Source organism: Octodon degus, unplaced genomic scaffold (assembly GCF_000260255.1).
Source record: "Octodon degus isolate 3935 unplaced genomic scaffold, OctDeg1.0 scaffold00034, whole genome shotgun sequence".
Lineage (NCBI taxonomy): Eukaryota > Metazoa > Chordata > Mammalia > Rodentia > Octodontidae > Octodon > Octodon degus.
Window position 1 is genome coordinate 11,878,099 of NW_004524610.1, and position 12,180 is coordinate 11,890,278.

Here is a 12,180-nt window from a genome sequence, read left to right on the forward strand (position 1 = left end):
GTCTTTTGCAGCAGGCAAAGTGAGGTTGCCCATCTATTATTTATAACTTCATTGTGCATGAGCCTTTAAAATAGTATGGTACAAGTTGACATATAAATATGATTTTTGAAAGTACTCAAGATCAATAAACACTACATACAAATTTAAATATATAAAAATAGGATATTGAATTTCCGGTCTTCTTCCTGATTCAAAAGCAAAGCATTTTACATTTATATGTAAAATCAATTTCCCAATTTTAGAGGCATCCTCCAATCTGACCGTGCCAGCATTTTGAGTACATACATGGGTTTGTATCTGTATTACTAAATGATGAAACTAAGCGAAAAGGAGATTTTTACATTATTCACATTTCCAAGCAGGATCCACTGGTTCAGATTCTAGGTACATCAAGATAATGTAAGAAAAACATGTAAAAAATACTATAGATAAATACAAAAGAGGGGGAGAAATAGAAGGAGGAGGGGATGAGAAAAAAGAAGGAGAAGAGAGACAAAGAAGTAGGTGGAAAAGGGGACCAGGTCCTGATATTCTTTTCCACTGATTCATTATTTCTCAACACTGAGTTTTTCACGTGTATAATCAGAATAGAAAACCATACCCTATTAAGAGAGATGTTTAGATACCATATGGTCATTCAAAAAGCTCTGAGAATGATTAATTCCTATACACATATTCATTAAAATTTTCATATTAATCCAGTTGTCTAAAAACAACAATGTTTAAAAATAGCTGATAGATTAGTTTTAGGGCCATATCCCTGTATTAGCTTGACACAGGAAAGTCATTGAGCGTCTTAATATAATAGTAAGAAAGCAGGTATTCTGAACTTTAAACTCGTAGTATTTTCATCCAAACATTCAAAGCTTGAATAAAAACTTGGTAGCAGCACAAGTTCCCATAAATCTATTGTCTTAACAAGTCTATCCTGTAGAATAGCTTGCATAAATTGTGTGAGTATTGAGGTCCCTCTCTTGCTAATTGCAGAGGTTTTCTTTCAAGAACCTATACATGATGACTTTTATGAAGAACCCTTGTCCTTAGCTTCAGATTTAAAAAAATCCAAAAACTACTCTTAGCAGTGGGAACTCTAGCATGGCCCTGGAATCACCTGCCAGGAAGACATCTGTGCTCACCTAACGAGAACTCCACGCATCCTGCTCCTAGGCCGTCCCTCCACACATCCTGCTCCTAGGCCATCCCTGGAAAGCTAGGAGTTACTTTATCCATTTCATCAGCCCTCAAGAAGTACAAACGTGCTTCCAGTAAAGCACAAAAGCAAACAATAAAACAGTAACTAAACATCTCTTTGGCTACTCTCACCTCGCAGCCACCCTAACAGGGTTTCTCTCTCTCGATTGCCTTTTGCAGTATTACTACTCTGTCAAGGATATTTCGGTCGGAGGGATGTGCATCTGCTATGGTCATGCCAGGGCTTGTCCGCTCGACCCAGCCACAAACGTATGTATATTTATAGCATGCTTAGGAGAAATGAAGTGCTGAACTGGAAAATGTTTCCCTGCTGACAGGAAACCCTGTGAATGGATGTTGGGTCCTCACTTAGGCGGTGTAAGAGGTAGCCGTGTCAGGGTGACATATAGCTGGCAGTTAAGATGACAGACTTTGAAGTCAACCATCGTGATATCAGAAAACAGATTAGGCATTTCTTTTTCCCTAAAAGGTTCCACACTGGTATCTATTTTGAAGCTTCGTGGTTTGACAGCCCTGCTGCACAATTTAGCTTTAAAGAATGCCTGCCATCCATCAACCTGTCCTTTTCTTTTTAAAAAATTTTAATCAAAAAAATTAATGCAAACAAATGAAAATTAGATATGGAGGTAAATCTATAAATGGCCCTGGGATGGAAGCTGAGGTCAGGTAGAGGCAAAAAGGAGAGTGGAAGAAAGAGAGGGCTCCAGAGAGTGGCCAGCCGGTGGTGGGGGGCATGGGGGGGAGTGCTGGAATGCTTTTGATAGAATTTTTCATTCAGAACAGTATATAAAGTGAGCATAATCTAAAGAACAAGATGAATGAGCATCTGCTTTTCTTGTCACAAATAAACTGATGAAATTCAAAGCTATCTGCCGCACAGTGTATGGAAGGCATTTATTAAATAGGAAGATCAGTGAACGATGCTGAGACCGTGGTCGGTATTTCTGCTGTTGCTTTGCCCCAGCTGCAACTGTACCACGTATCTGTTACACTCAAAGGTAGTCTTCTGGTTAATGGATTATAGGACTTTATCTCCTAGGCTGATTTCAAGTCCTGGCACATCTTTCTGGCGAGGCAGTAAGGCAGCTTGCTGCATAGTGAGTCTTCGCCATCGGGGGTGCTATTGGGCGGTGGTTCCGGAGCTGCTAGGACTGTCCCTGGGGCAACCTACCTTGGAAGCACAGTTGCAAGGGGTAAATTGAGACTATATTCAGAGAGAGCACGCACACACACACATACACACACACACACACACACACACACACACACACGCACACACGAGACTTAATCCCAGCAACACTAGATGTCTGTTCTTCCGGTGTGCTTGAGAGCAACAGTTGGGTGAATCAACTCTCTCCTTTTGCCACATTCAAAAATGTTAACAGCATTTGAGAGACACCTTAGAAGGGGCCCGTCTGACCCACAAATCTGCAGACCTCAGCATTCAGAGCAGGAGAATTCAGTCTTCAAAACCACATCCCAGTAAGCCTCTAGACCTCTTGTAAACATAAGCCCAATGAATCCAGGTCAAGCCTGGACTACCCAAACCTGGGGTCGATCCAAAAAACCCAGTCAAGGGCAGACACCATCTGCCACCCAGCCAGAGAGCAGCTTTACGTTTCAGTGCACACTGCAGACATTTTCTCCTTACGTCGTGCCACCTTGCAAAGAGACACCTTTTCCTCCGCGATGCTAATCAGTGCTCCACGTGTGCCCCCTTTCTGTGGCCAGAAATCGCGCTGTGAGTGCGAGCACAACACCTGCGGTGAGAGCTGCGATCGGTGCTGCCCGGGGTTCCACCAGAAGCCGTGGCGAGCGGGGACCTTCCTGACGAAAACAGAATGCGAAGGTGCGTTTTGGAGACCTGACAGAGTGGGCGCTGTTCTCGAGTGGAGACACGAGTGCGGATGGATGGCGGGGAAGCCCCCGTTGGCAGTTCAGGCATGTCCTGCATCCAGTGCCAACGCTGGCAAATTCTTTATGCTCTTATCTTAGCCAGTTTCCAGGGGTTTTGTTTTTACATTTGTAAATGTCTCCCACCTCTATACATCCACCATTGTGTGCAGATGGTTGGCAACACTTAAAAGCACACTGTGCATGTATCGATCGTAGGATGAACCCAACACTTACAGCACAGTGGTGTACTCAGACCAATGGAATTATAAGTAAATATTAAACAAAACCTCAACTCTACAGACTAGCTTTCTAAACATGCACACTTGGTATATGGCTCTGAAACATGTATTTGCTCCAGCTCATTCTAGAAACTTCCTTTTCTTCTCCATTCTCTACCTCTCTTTCTTCAATACTCATTGCCTAAAAAAGGGAGGAAAATCAGGGTAAAATTAACTCCTCAGAATTCAGTGGTTATATTTCCTAGAGGTGGTGTTTGGGAGCAGTAGTTATGAATGGTTTAAGAGGAAAAGGTGACAAAGGCAAGAGTTAAAATTCAGGAAATATGAGCACTTATCTGTACAAATCTGACATACACATTTGTGGGTGCCATATGATATTTTGCTACATGTACACAATGTGAAATGCTTTGATGATGGTAAGCATATCTATCTCCTCAAACACTGATCATTTCTTTGTGGTGAAAATTACCAAGTCCTTCTGTGTATTGTCTTTGAAATACACAGTATATTTTCTGTAGTCATCCTACTGCCCTAGAGGACCAGAGTTACTGCCTCTGTCCAGCCATCACTGAGTAAACTGAGTGCCCATAGTACAACGGTTCCTCGTCTCAGCATCCTGCACACTCTCCCCACCATCTGTGTCTCTGTTCACACACCTCTATCAGGTCAACGTTTGCATATTCTCCACGCCAGGGGAACCAGGGGTATTTGTCTTTCTCGGCCTGGATTGTTTTCCTTAATGTAAAGTTATCCACTTCCATTCATGTTATCACAGATGGAAGATTTCATCATTTTAATGACTTAATACCTTTCCATCGTGTGTATATTCCACATTTTCTTGATGTGCTCATCAGCTGATTCCATATGTTGGCTGTTATGAATAGTGTCGAAATAAATACGGAGGCGTTCGTGTCTACTTGGCCTCCTGACTCAATAATGAGAGGTGAACATGTCATTAAAATATAGACTGTGAGTAGCAAGCAGCTAGAGCCACTCACATAGAAGTGCATTGTTCATAATTATTATCAGTAATGACCATCCTTATTATGTGTAACATAAACTATGCTATATAATTACTAGACTGTGACACCAAGAAATATGCCTCTATTGAAAAAAATAACAAAATGACTGACTATGCAACTGTGTGAATAAGTATTCATTTATAATTTAAATTTTCAGTTTGAAATTAAGTAACTGCATAGCTGAAGGAAGGTACCTGTGAAGTGCAGGAGTTTTACCACTCAGCCATGGAGGCTTTAGGTCCAAAAGACCACCCAAAACAAGGACTGGTCAACTGGTTAGCAGCAGAGGAGGGGTAAAACACAGTATAGGATTGCCATTTACTCTGATAGGCATCTTATACATATTGGGATTAGAGAACAGTTTTTCCTAATTTTTGTACAATAGATGAAACATTTCCAAAACTGAAAAATTACAAATGAGCATCTACACCATTATAAATTCTTACATAAACACTGTAGTTTTAGCATTGCATACATTCTTGAAAGTTAAAAGTTTTCTATTCCAATTTGAATTTCATTCCTCTCATCTTTTACGTAGGAAAATTCTGCCATGACATGATAAATCCCCCTATAAAATGGATGATCACCTTCTAATTTATTTGAGTTTAATGTGGATTTTCACCTAACAAGCTTATTTAAGCCAAGACACAAGTACATCTCTAAAGAGCAACGAATATTCATGCCATTGCTAAGCCCTTACTTAAAGAGTGTTGGCACACCACCCTTCTCACTGTGTGAAAGATCAAGTTGCTGTTACCAACCAGAAAACAGCTCAGTGTCAGCAGGGGCTGCCCTTATCCTTGGGTTCTCTGAATTGAGAGGTAGTTGGGGGTTGGGAGAGTTGATCAACAGTAACCAGGACTGCAGTGTACAGGACCTGACGGAACTGAGGCAGGAAAACACAAAAGCCTGCTTCTCAGACATCCGTGTTTTGGTTGCCTCACATAAGCCAGCACCAATTTTGAATAGCGTGAGAATAAGTTTGTATCACACTGTATCTCCCTCTATTTATACTGGCAGCAAGAATCTTCATTTTTGGCAATACATTCCTAAAAGAGGGTGTCTAAGTGTTCTTGGGTATAATCCTACAGCTATGAACCTATTTATAATGCCTACAGATTTGTACCTCTAACCATGTGTTCCCCAGAATAAAATTTGAAACTCCATTAATGTAGCAAAAATATCATGTTCTAAAACAAATCAGGGAAAATATTTGCAACAAATATGCAAATGAGATAATACCTTTGCTATATTAAAAGATCCCATGTATCAATAAGAAAAATCTGATAAATATGTTTAAAAAGAGAAAATGTCAAATATAATTTTCTCAGAAAAAGCTACTTTTACAGCCTAACCAAAGACATGATCACACTCACAACTGAAAAAGCATCAATTATAATGTATTAAAGTGTGTGTTCAGCCACTCAACAAATAATTAAATGTCTCTTAATGGGATTTGACGTATTGATATAAAGGCCAGCCAAATAGTTCAGTGGATTAAAGCACCTGCAAGCAGGCTCAGGGGCCGGGGGTTCAATCCCCGGGCCTGTGCTGCCGGCCGGGCCAGGCCACACCGACCCTGCCCCTGGGCATGCTGAGACAGAGATTGAGACTGGGTGTGGTGGCGTGCTCCTGTAATCCCAGCTCTTGGAAGGCTATAAACAGGAGGGAGGATCACTACAAGTCTGACCTAGTAGTGAGACCCTGAACACCCTTAGATCATTCCCTAAAATAAAAAAAAAAAAAAACAGAAATATTGATACAAAACAATATGGATGGAAAAATTTCAAGCTGTTAAAATATAATTTTAGGGCAGGGGAGATAGCTCAGCAGTCTATCACTGGCCTGACGAGCGCAAGGACCTGGGTTTGATCCCAGTATCGCACGCCATGCCGGCCACCAAAACTGGGTGTGGTGGTGCATGCCTGTAGTCCCAGGGTTGTGGGGGCTGAGACAGGAGTATCACTACAAGTCTGAGCTGTGCAACAAGACCCTGTAGCAAATAAATGAAAGTTTCATAAAAATTAAAAATTTAATTTTATATAGTAACTCGCCGTAAGTTCTACGCCCCTAGTTTTCACCTATACCAATAATCACGTAGCTATAAAAGTGGTATTATCACCTTTATCATTGTTTTTCAGTCGATACTACTATTATTCACTGAGATATTTCCTTTGCTCAGATACCATTCTAAGTATTTTGTCTTTGCAAAGTAATTATAAGGATGAATACCAAAATATCTTTAATGCTGAAATTTTCAGCGTCACACAGCTGGAAACAGGAAACAGCTTAACAACACACACTGCTAATCAGAGGAGAGCAACAACTAACTCAGAGCGGTGCCCTCCTTCCTCTTGGCACCTGACCTGCATCTCACTCACTGAGTAGAAGGGAAGGTTAGGAAAGCAGATGCTGGACACGAACTGTGCCGCATGATTTCCAACCCTGGCAAGGTTATCGCTGCTGCGTTACTACTTTGCTGTTTGGCTCAGATTCCGAAAATAAGGAAAGTGGTTTATTTTAATTATAATCAATCATAAGCTCAAAAAACAACTTGAAGAGCATCTAGCATGTTAAACATGTAAATTTCAGTTGCTATAGTTCAGTTAGGAGAGAAGGAAGATACCCCTTGTGTCCATTTTTACCTATAGACACCAGCGCAGAGATTCAGTATGGTAATTGTTCCTACAGACTGTCTGGTCATCAGGCATTCAGTGTTATTGTTCAATAATTTATTATCTGTCACAACACAACATTGTGTGCTGAGCCATACCAAGTAGCACTTATATATGTAAAAAAAATCAGCAAAACACTGGCAATTTCAATTTTAAATTATGTTTAATTATCTCAAATTTCTTTGCAAGTATGAATGAATTAACTAATCCCATAAATCCAAATGCTTTCTAAATATATTTGTTTGTAGGCATGCTAAATGTATAACGAAATAATTTTTAAGCATATCACAAACCTGGAATTAATGTTCGCTGATTTATTTTTATCCTACTATAGCATGCAATTGCCATGGAAAAGCGGAAGAATGCTACTACGATGAAAATGTTGCCAGAAGGAACCTGAGCTTAAACATACACGGGAAGTACATCGGAGGCGGGGTCTGCATTAACTGCACGCAGAACACTGCCGGCATCAACTGTGAGACGTGTATTGATGGTTTCTTCAGACCCAAAGGGGTAAAGTAGCTTTTCTGCCATAAAGTGTTATTTTTGCTTTTTCATATGCAAAAGATGCGGAGAAAAATAATTTGCATAGCTTTTCTCAGATGTTGAACCTCAAATTCTATCAGGAGATCTGGAACTTTTCATAATCAAAATGATTCAAATCTTTAAGAACGTAATAGAAAAAACATTTCCATTACTCCAGAAAATTCCATTGTGAGTTATTCCAGTCAATCCCCAGTCCCAGAAAACTTTGTTCTGATTTAAGAATGTGAATTAGTTTTGCCTTTCAATGAGCTTCATAGAAATGAACTTATGTGGTTCATTCTAGTTTATGTCCTCATACTTTTGTTTATAGTGCTTTAATATTTATTCATGACACATACATCATTAAGTAATTCTACTTAAAATTATGAGGAATATTCTGTGTGACTATATAAAATTTACTCCTTTCTCCCATCAGTGGACATTTGGGTTCTTTCCAGGTTTTGGTTTGCTGTGCCAAATATTCTTATACTAGCTTATTTACTGATTATTTTTAAATTTACCTTGTACAAATAGCTAGGGATGGAAATCATTGTCTCAGAATTTATGTAAATATTTAACTCAACAAGAAACTACTGAAATTTTATCATGTTAGTAATAATAGTTTACATGTTCACCAAAAAGGTCTGATTTTTAAGTGTGTTTTAGCTGTTTCTGTCATCACCAACACATGAGATCGATGATGATTCTGTATACGACCCAATCTAATGGTCAGGGGGTGGCACCGCACTATGGCATGGCCCTTCTTAGTACTGGCTGGCCAGTGCTGTTATCTTTGCTCATGAAGGTTCTATTAAAGTCAAGATATTCTTTATTTGCAAACTTTCTCATTTTCAGTTTCAGGAAAAATATTCAAGTAGATCTTTGTGTATGGTATGCAATACTGATGGAGATTTAAATGATTTTTAATCATTTATTGTTTCATCATGTAATGTGCTCATGTTACAGGGATCAGTTTCAGCAACCTCAATTCCTTCTCTCTGTTCATCTACTAATTCAATATGATCTTGGTTACGTTAGCTTTATCATGCTTAGAGATAAGTAGTATAACTGGACTAGCATCGCATTTCATTGTGAACATGGCGCTGTCTGTAGTAGGTTTTTTCATTTCCATATTACTGAAAAAATTTGGGATTGTTATTTGAAATCTGTGCACTAAGATGGAGAGAATTAATGGCATCAAAATTGTGAATCATTCAATCAATAAACAGTATATTTGTCTATAGATCTATATCTTCCATAATTATTCATAACATTATGCTTGCAGTAGAGAGCTTGTATCTTGGTAAAGTTGTAGATTTATTGCAGATTCTCTTTATCAGATTTAGCAACTTCTCTACTGTTCCTAGATTACTGAGAGTTTCTACTATAAAGATTTTTTGCATTTTGACGATGTATTTCTGCTCTGCTGAAATAAATACAAGTATTTTCTCCTTTCTTAATGTGGTCAGTTACATTAATTGATTTATAAAATATTAAGCTAGCTTTGCAATTGTCAATTCAGCTCCACATAATTATGAATATTACCATTTTTATATGTTGATGATTTAATTTGATGAAGGATTGCCACACTCCACAAAGAGATATTGGCCTGTAATCTAGCATTCTTGTAATGTTTTTTGTTTGTTATCCCAAAAAATAAGCTTGGGAGATGCTTTCTCTTCCTCTGATTTATAAAGTAACTTGGATAAAATTGAAATTAATTATTTTTAAAATGTTTCATGGAATTTTAAAATGTAATTTCCTTGTGAAATTATCTGAACCCCTTGCTTGCTTTGTATAAATATATTTGACAATGAATTTAATTAGAATTATATATATATGACTATATAAGTTATATATTTTTTCATGAGACAAGTTTGTTATATCGTATTTTTAAAAGTAATTATTTCACCTAAGAAGTCAAAACTGTCATAACTTTTAAAAAAGAATTGCTTCATCATTCTTAGAGTGTAGAATATCTATACTAATATTTCCTTAATTTCTAAAAATTTACTTTTGTTTTTTCTTTTTTTCTGATACCTTATGTTTGTGGTTTATCAATTTTCTTAATCTTTTAAAATATTTTTTCTGTATTGATTTTTGCTTTTAAACTTATATTATTCCTACAATCTTTTCTATGTTTAAATCTGTTATATAGCAATATGGAAAGTTATCACCTTTAAATCTCTCTTTTAACATAAGGACTTAAGTATAAATTTCCTTCGAATTAATTTTGGTTGCTTCCTATGCATTCACAAATACTTTATGTGCTTATATTCATTAGCATTTATTTAAAATAATTTTGAATTCCTTTTGTGAATTTTTCTTCATTAATTTACATATTTGACACTTTAGTGTCATGTTTTCGTTGAGTCCCATATGACTAACTCATGTTCTGATAAAATATTGGGTAAAATATCAAACTCTTAAAATTTGTTGAGGTTTAGTCCAAAACTGAGCTGGGACCTCTTGATGAGTCAGCGCCTGCATTTGAAGTTGGGCCTGAGCAGACTAACTGCTATAAAAATAGATTTGTCCAATTTACAAGTATGGAGTCCTCCCTTTCATTTTGTACTATTTCTTTATGGCTGAGTAGTACTCCCCTACTCCGAGTGGTAGAAAACCACATCTTCCTTGTCCATTCTCAGTTGATGAGCATTCGTGTCATTTCCAAGATTTAACTATTACGAACTGTGCTGCTATAAACATGAGCATGCATATATCGCTGGAATATGATGCTTTGAGTTCTTCAGGGAAGATACCAATCAGGAGAATGGCTGGGTCAAATAGAAGCGCTAGGTCCAGTTTCTTAAGGAAACTTCACATTTTTCACAGTGCTTGCACCAGTCTGTGCTCCCACAAACAGTGGAGAAGAGTTCCTTTTTTCCTGTGTCACGAACTCATATCTGTAGATTTCTATATCATATAACATTTTCAGGAACCTGAGCAGTGACTCTCCAATTCCCTACAGGGTGTTATGACACACAGCTAAAACAAAGAATAGACAAACAGCAATGCACAGGGACCTGGGATGACCAGTGTTCACAGAGAACAGAAGGCTACAGTCCTCCAGAACCTCAGTATTTATTGGCCACATTTACATTGAGGAAAACGTTGAGATTGCAGCTGGGTGTGCTAGAGAAGTGCTTCGGTAGGCACTTTGTAACAGAGGAAACAAAGCATTCTTGTGCAAGGAGCTGAACAGCCAGGGTCAGGTAGTGGCTAAAGAGCAACCTGTAGCTAATTCTGGGAAAGAATTTTCTCTGGAGTCACACAGGCCTCAGCAGAGACGTCATCTCATGTCTTAGCCCTACAGGATCACGGCCCACTTCTCGGGGCTCACCTGTGACCATTGGTTGGGGGGCAATGGTAGCACATACACCGTCTGCTTGCTTCCCTGAAGACAAATCCGCAGGCTGGCCAGACTCCTCAACTAAAGTTGAAAGCCAGTTTAGGGAAATCACCTTTCCACTGGTCTCCACTGCTCATAGCTAAGCAAAAGCACAGCTGGCTTTGGGGAGATAGTGATGCGGCGTTTCTCTGCTTAACTAGACATTTCAATAATGATGAAGATCTCTATTCTCAGACTTACTTTTGCTCCCAAAATCTGCTTTCTGTCTTAGTAATAGAGCTAGAAGTTTTTTTATGCTAATTCTGTATATCCTTCTCAACGTCTTACTTTGAACCTATCATTATCTTTTGTAGAAAAGCAGATCTCTAATAAATTTAAAATGGACACAGGGCTCTTTTTAGCCTATCACTTTTTAAACTGTATTTTTCATTTTTACCAGTGATGGCAAATATTTTAGAGCTTTAAATGACACAAACAGGTCACTGTAGCATGGGTGCCATAGATTCTTCACCACTGGTCATACCTACATAATGTAATTAATGTTATGTTTGGTATTTATTTACTCATTTTTGTTGCCAAGAATTGAATTTGGGACCTTGTGCTTGCCGGCCAAGTGCTGTACTACTGAGCTATATCCCCAGCCCCTACATATTTAGGTTTTTGCTACATTTCCTTTCCATAAAATTCTTGACTTTTTTCTGTATTCTTTGTGTTAATTTTCAAAACTTTATTTATTCCTATCATATTTTTAGCCATGCCCCTTTGTATTTTGTAATTCATGACTTAGTGATTAAAATGTACAATCTTAACCATTTCCTGTTCAGAGCCCCTAAAACTCTGCAGTAGTGTAGTTTCATCTATTTTCACCTTTAGCGGTCTGTTTTCATATACTGCACATAAACTCCCAGTAAAATCTGGTAATTAGTCCTTGAGCTAACTTTTAAAAAAATACAGAGAAAAAAATGATTTTTTTAGCTAGGCATGCTGTAATCCCAGCACTCAGGAGGCTGAAACAGGAGGATGACTGTGAGTTAGAGCCTAGCATGGGCTACAAAATGAGCTCAAGCCCAGCCTGAATTGCACAGAGAGACACTATCTCAAAAACAAAGTAAAATATTGTCTGTCTATCTACCTATCTATCTATCTATCTATCTATCTATCTATCTATCTATCATCTATCTTCCCCAAATATTTCTAGTAACATATAGTTTATATTCACATCTATGTAATTTAATGCAGACTTCATTTTAGCATTTTTT

At 38.2% G+C, this 12,180-nt stretch overlaps 1 protein-coding gene across 1 annotated transcript in view; it reads left to right on the forward strand.

The window, feature by feature from the left end:
• Lama2 (laminin subunit alpha 2) overlaps window positions 1-12,180 on the forward strand; it is a 639,722-nt gene that overhangs the window by 257,964 nt on the left and 369,578 nt on the right. Inside the window, exons 6-8 of the mRNA XM_023714262.1 lie at window positions 1,372-1,461; window positions 2,944-3,061; window positions 7,379-7,557. Coding sequence (XP_023570030.1) covers window positions 1,372-1,461; window positions 2,944-3,061; window positions 7,379-7,557 — 387 coding nt within the window. The remainder of the gene's footprint in view (window positions 1-1,371; window positions 1,462-2,943; window positions 3,062-7,378; window positions 7,558-12,180) is intronic.